This window comes from Rhinoraja longicauda, unplaced genomic scaffold (genome assembly GCF_053455715.1).
Source record: "Rhinoraja longicauda isolate Sanriku21f unplaced genomic scaffold, sRhiLon1.1 Scf002717, whole genome shotgun sequence".
NCBI lineage: Eukaryota > Metazoa > Chordata > Chondrichthyes > Rajiformes > Arhynchobatidae > Rhinoraja > Rhinoraja longicauda.
Genome location: NW_027603930.1, coordinates 1 through 6,873, shown reverse-complemented (window position 1 = coordinate 6,873; position 6,873 = coordinate 1). Strand labels below are relative to the sequence as shown.

At 40.4% G+C, this 6,873-nt stretch overlaps 1 protein-coding gene across 1 annotated transcript; it reads left to right on the top strand.

Moving 5' to 3' along the window:
- Nucleotides 1-352: 352 nt before the first annotated feature.
- Nucleotides 353-6,853, top strand: LOC144591886 (uncharacterized; the record flags this gene model as incomplete). Its single annotated transcript, XM_078395892.1, has 7 exons — nucleotides 353-524; nucleotides 1,461-1,586; nucleotides 1,734-1,859; nucleotides 2,385-2,510; nucleotides 5,835-5,960; nucleotides 6,267-6,392; nucleotides 6,786-6,853. Coding segments are annotated over exons 1-7 (870 nt in total), but the record flags the coding sequence as incomplete, so codon positions are not given.
- Nucleotides 6,854-6,873: the final 20 nt, after the last annotated feature.

Sequence of the window (6,873 nt, the reverse complement as noted above, 5' to 3'; positions counted from 1 at the left end):
AGCTATGAATGCTCTCCAAGATCCCTCTGTACATCATTGCTGTTATGGGTCAGCCATTAATTGGATGTTATCGCCTTGCGATCAAGTTCCCTCCTTGCATCAACTCACACGTGAATCACTGTGAATCTCACGCATCTTAATCTTTTGGATCCGCCTACCACGAGGAACGTTATCAAATGGCTTACTGAACTATATGTAGACAACATCCATGCCCTACCCTGATCAATCATTTTTTATAAAATGGCCTAAATTTTACACCGCTTGAAGCAATGCACTACTTTTGTCAGGATTAGAAGACAGCCTGCATCATTTACATTAGATATGGCTGCCTAGATTGAAAATGTACTGTCAAATGGCAAAACAAAATGCTGCAGGAGTAACTGTGCTTATTTCTTTAGACATCGATGAATGTGCAACCAACACCTCAGACTGTCAACAAATCTGCACTAACACTAATGGAAGTTTCGTGTGCAGTTGTGATCCAGGCTTCAGCATCAACATGACCAATTCGTCCCTTTGTGATGGTAGGATTTTTTTACAGATGTGTAAAAGGGGTAGTAGTTCTCTGTGTGTCTTTACCCTGGTGCAGCTGTCAGCTTGTATGGCAAATGGAGCTTTTCCCAAACACCAATGGTGAGATGTAAAGGCTGGAATCCAGCAATGGTCCCTTGCCATTTGTGACCTGCCAAAACCGTGCCACCGAATGGGCCATGGTGTTGATCAGTAATTACAAGGCAAAATCATAAATTAAAAATAATTGACTTTATTTACATGGGCAGCCAGGCACCATGTTTTAGGAATTATGCTATTAAGCTGGAAAGGGTACAGGAAAGATTAATGAGGATGTTGCCAGGACTAGAAGGACCAATGTGAACAATTCATCGCTTTGTGATGGTAGGATATTTTCAAACATTTTCTCAGAGTTGTGGAATAATATTGAACACTGGGAGTTCTTCATTGGCTCCCATTAAGATTTTGCTCAACGAAAAGATGAATGAAAAAACACATCATTTAATTTGCTGTGAGGCTTCACAGGATTGGTACTTTTCCTGAGGTAGAAAGGGTAAATTTAGGAAAAAACTATTTCCACATAGGATTGTTTATCTTCTTTTGCATCTCATGATTACAAGAGGTTGAGTTTTAATTGTATAATCTTAAAGACTTGAAAGTGCTTGACTTGAAGTGCTTGACTTGAAAGACTTGAAAGTGGAATCTAGTGACTGGCCCCTGACTTCTCTGAGCTGCCAAAGCTCTGCCACAAAATGAATCATGGTGTGATTGGATTTTGGGTTCAGTTCTTCTTTTTAAATAGCCTAACTATTACACTGCTTGAAGCAATGCACTGCTTCTGCCAGGATTAGAAGTCTGCATCGTTTACATTAGATATTTATGATGAGTTTGAAAAAGTATTGGCAAATGTCAACAATTAGCAACAGGAGGAACTGTGTTTATTTCTTTAGACATCGATGAATGTGCAACCAACACCTCAGACTGTCAACAAATCTGCACTAACACTAATGGAAGCTTTGTGTGTAGTTGTGATCCAGGTTTCAGCATTAACATGACCAATTCGTCCCTTTGTGATGGTAGGATTTTTTTTTTATGTGGCTCTTACAACACTGTAGAATATTGCTGACTTAACAATTTAACAAAGTGTCTGCAAAGTGGGATCCGATATTCCATTCAGACTCATGTTAACTGTTGACTGTTGTATTTCACTGTTTTTTCTCCAGATATCGATGAATGTGCAACCAGCAGTTCAAACTGTCAACAAATCTGCACTAACACAATCGGAAGCTCCATCTGCAGTTGTGTTCCAGGCTTCAGCATTAATATGGCCTTCCATTCACTTTGTTTTGGTAGGTGTTTTCATACACATAAACTACATGACGTGTAGTTCTAGATGTGAAAAAGATTTTCCTGCACTTCTTCCAAACATGTCTATTGCATTTTGTGCCTTCAATTTTGTGTCTGCACCAGTCTGGCCAAAAGCACACCAGATGACAACTTTGCCAATGTTTTTACTGCAGAATTATAAAAATCAATGTAAATTGTCAGATATTATGGAATTCAAAAATCCACTATCCCCTACCCCATCCCCTTCTGTGAAATATATAAATATTATACCGATGTTTTTCAATAGTTTGGCCATTTCAACAATTGGGATGTAAACTAGTAGGAAATCAGATGCCAGTGATTCACAAAACAAAGTTTGGCTCACGTTGAGATACTTGTGTTTTCTAACAATAAAGGAAGATGGGTAGCACTATACATGGTGTGTAATGACAGCCTGCAATCAACTGCTGTTCAGAGAGTGGCAGACATACAGTTGGCAAACACAATTGCAATACAGGAGTTTGAAACATTCACTGGCTTTCTTCCAGACATCATTGTGTATGGAACCGGCACCTCAGACTGTCAACAAATCTGCACCAACACAATGGGAAGCTTCATCTGCAGTTGTGGTCCAGGCTTCAGAACCAACGCGACCAACCCTTCACTTTGTGATGGTAGGTGTTTTCATACACATAGTTTCACGGATTTAAAATAGAATATTTAACGTGATAGTATAACTGCCCTGTAACATCTAGGTGAGACAGAGATATTGAATATTAAATGAAAACGGATCATTTCATTCTCAGTGAGCCTTCAATTTAATGATACATTTACTGCAGAATTGTAACAATTTGGGTAGTTTATCACTCATTAAGAAGTTAAACATCTACAATTCATATTACCCTCTTAAATCCAACTATGACACCCCCACTTTCAATAAATATGTCTTTTCACCAAGGGGTATGTCAATATGAAGATACTCTGATCTCAATGACATACAAAGCGAAGAGTGGCAAACACTCACATCGGATTATTTCTGAATGATGCCGTGATAGTCTCCGTGATCAATAGTACAACTCCTCCACCTCTTTTGCCTCCCTCTCAATCACATCTGAAGCATCAAAACCCCTGAACATTGATCTAACGCCGGCCGTGTCCCTCTCCCAACCACGTCTCCACACTGGCCACAGCATCAGAATCCCAAGCGCTGATCTAGGCTCCAAGTTCATCTACTTTCCCCACAATACTTCACACATTGTAATAAACACACTTCAGCCCATCACCATCACCATATTCCTTCACCTCTCCCTGCCTGTCTTTCCTTTGAGACTTACTGCTTATGACCACTTTCTTCCCATCACTCCTTGCAATTTCTGACCTACAATTCTGGCTGCCTACCCCCTGTCCCTAATGTAAACACTCCAGAGTAGCACCAGCAAACCTCCCTGCAATGATATTGGTCCGCCACTATTTCCGCAATGTTTGGAGGTCACCTGTGCCCCAGAATAGATCTCAATGGTCAATAAATCAGAACCCCTGTCACCTGCACCAATTCCTGAGCTATGCATTCATGTGTCTTATCTTCCTCTTCACTGGAGTTTAGAAGGAAGGGATTATATAAAAAACATATAAAATTATAGAAGGACTGGACAAGCTGGATGCAGAAAAAATGTTCCCAATGTTGGGGAAGTCCAGAACCAGGGGTCCCAGTCTTAGAATAAATGGGAAACCATTTAAAACTGAGGTGAGAAGGAACTGTTTCACCCAGAGAGTTGCGAATTTGTGGAATTCTCTGCCACAAAGGGCAGTGGAGGCCAAATCACAGGATGAATTTAAGAGAGAGTTAGATACAGCTCTGGGGGCTAGTGGAATCAAGGGATATGGCGAGAAGTTGGGCACAGGTTACTGATTGTGGATGATCAGCCATGATCACAATGAATGGCAGTGCTGGCTCGAAAGGCCAAATGACCTCCTGCACCTGTTTTCTATGTTTCGATGCTTACCCTCTACCAAGTGACTCCGGGTGTAAACTGGAGATTACTACCCTTTGTGTCCTGCTTTTTAATCTCTGCCAAACTTCCTATATTCACTTTGCAGGACCTTGTATTTTCCTACCTATTCCGTTTGTGCCAATGTGCACAACAGCTTCCGGCTGCTCACCTTCCCTTTTCAGAATGTTTCAATAAATATGCACATTCATCAAAGGGCATGTAATTATGAAGATTCTGATCCCAATGATATATGAAGGCAAAGGCGGCACACTTACATCGCAATAAATTGAAAGCAATATTTATTAGAGGGTCGTGCACCATATCCAGTGTTGCTATTGTTTAGCGACATTCTGTGGACTACACTAGTTCACAATATTAAGTGACAAAGTTTACTTCTGCATCCTTCCCAAATAATGTGCAGGTCTTTGACATTTTGGTCACATATTTTCCTCAAGATATTGAATGTATGCAAATGAATGTATGAATGAATGAATGAATGAATAAGTTTATTGGCCAAGTTTATTGGCCAAGTTTATTGGACAAGATATTTGCCTTGGTGCTCCGCTCACAAATGACAACACAAACATACAGTTAACAATTAAGAATAAAGCATAACCACAACAAAACAATAAGGATACAACACTACGGTCTAAACATGTGGGTGAAAATAAACTAGAGCAAAAAAGAGACTACAGACTTTGGTTATTGAATAGAACTACTACTCATGGATAAAAGCTATTTATTTGTCTGGCTGTGGCTGCTTTGACAGTCTGGAGTCGCCTTGCAGCAGGAAGTGCTTCAAGGATTTTGTGGCCTAGGTGAGAGGGGTCAGAGATGATCTTGCCCGCTTGCTTCCTGGCCCTTGCAGTGTATAGTTTGTCAATGGGGGGGAAGGTTGCTGCCAACAACCGTCTAAGCTGAATGAACGATCCGTTGCAGCCTCCAGATGTCGTGCTTGGTGGCTGAGCCAAACCAGACCATGATGGAGAAGGTGAGGACGGACTCAATGATAGCAATATAGAATTGGACCATCATTGCCTGCGGCAGATTGTGTTTCCTCAGCTGCCGCAGGAAGTACATCTTCTGTTGGGCCTTTTTGTCTGTGGAGTCGATGGTGGCCTCCCATTTAAGGTCCCTGGAGATGATGGTTCATAGGAACTTAAATGACTCCACAGATGTGACTGTGGTGTTGTTGATGGTGAGTGGGGAAAGGTGAGGGAGAGCTCTTCGAAAGTCTACAATTATTTCTTGATCTTAAACTTTGATCTTAAACTTTGAAAATTCTAAGCATTGTTTTCAAAAGGGATCAGAATTCTCAATTACATTTTGACGCAAAGCCCTATTGTTGTCCATCTGAGAAACTAGCCTACATAGTTTACATTGAAAATATTAGACATAAACAACTCCAAATGTCAACAATTTGCACCAGGAGCTGACTCATTGAGTCAAACAGAACGGAAACAGGATCAAATCCCTGATCATTCACGACAAACAAGATGCTTCATAAAAGCCCGCCTCATTTACTAACGTTTGAAACTCACCCGTCAAAAGGTTAACAGTAACTATAGCCATCCAAATATCATACAAAGTAGTTATTGTCCGTGCTACATTGATTTCCCACGAACAGAGTAACTGAGCTTATTTCTCCAGATAAGTTCAGGCTTCAGCATCTAGGTGACCAACTCTTCCTTTTGTGATGGTGACGTGTTTTCAAACACTTCTTATCTCAGAGTCGGGAATAACACTTCCTGATGCAGTTCTTATAGCACTGTATATGCTTACTGGCCTAAAAGAAGCATTTTACCTTCAGAATGACTGGAAATGGAAATAATTTAATTCTGTACCTGACTAAATAGATTATTTTCCTGCAGAAAAGTATAAAAATAGGGATAAAATATAAAACTTGTAGCATTGCGTATATTCCATTCCATCTTGTGATATAAAAAGACAATGTTTCCATTGACAAAGTCAAATGTCATGAAAGTGTTTGATATTTTTGTCCTCCAGATGTCGATGAATGTGCAACCAACACCTCAAACTGTCAACAAAACTGCACCAACACAATCGGAAGCTTCCTGTGCAGTTGTAACCCAGGCTTCAGCATCAATGTGACCAATTCATTGCTTTGTGATGGTAGGATAGTTTCAAGCACATATTTTGTCAGAGTTGGGGAATGACATTTAACAGTGGCAGTTCATACCACACTGTAACATGTTGCTGATCTCACAATTTAATAGTGAATAAGAGAGAATAGCATTTCAATCACTCTGAGTCTTCACACAATGAGTACTTTTCCTGCAGAAGGAAGTGTAAAAGTCGGGATAAATGATTTGTGATGTATTATTGCATGACCACTTTTTTATCGCATGTGGTAGTTGTAATTGGTATAACTAAATAACTTGAAAGTGTTCATCATGTCATTCATTCTTTTTCTTTCAGACATTGATGAATGTGGAACCAACACCTCGAACTGTCAACAAATCTGCACCAACACAATCGGAAGCTTCGTGTGCAGTTGTGACCCAGGCTTCAGCACCAATGTGACAAACTCTTCCCTTTGTGATGGTAGGAATATTCAAATACAAACTTTCCCACACTTGGGAAAAAGGATGTGGTAAGCAGGAAATACCACAGAAGGCAGATGTCAGTGTGTTGTTCCAGTGAGGCAACCTCTGGTGATTAAACTGCTTCGCTGGAAAGGCTGGAGTCCAGTGACTGGCCCCTGACTTCTCTGAGCTGCAAAACCGTGCCACAAAATGAATCATGGTGTGATTGGATTTTGGGTCTAGTTCTTTTTTTAAAATAGCGTAAATAATACACCGCTTGAAGCAATGCACTACTTCTGCCAGGATTAGAAGACAGCCTGCCTTGTTTACATGAGATATTTATGCCTAGTTTGAAACTGTATTGTCAAATGTCAACAATTAGCAACAGGAGTAAATGTGCTTATTTCTTTAGACATCGATGAATGTGCAACCAACACCTCAGACTGTCAACAAATCTGCACTAACACTAATGGAAGCTTCGTGTGCAGTTGTGATCCAGG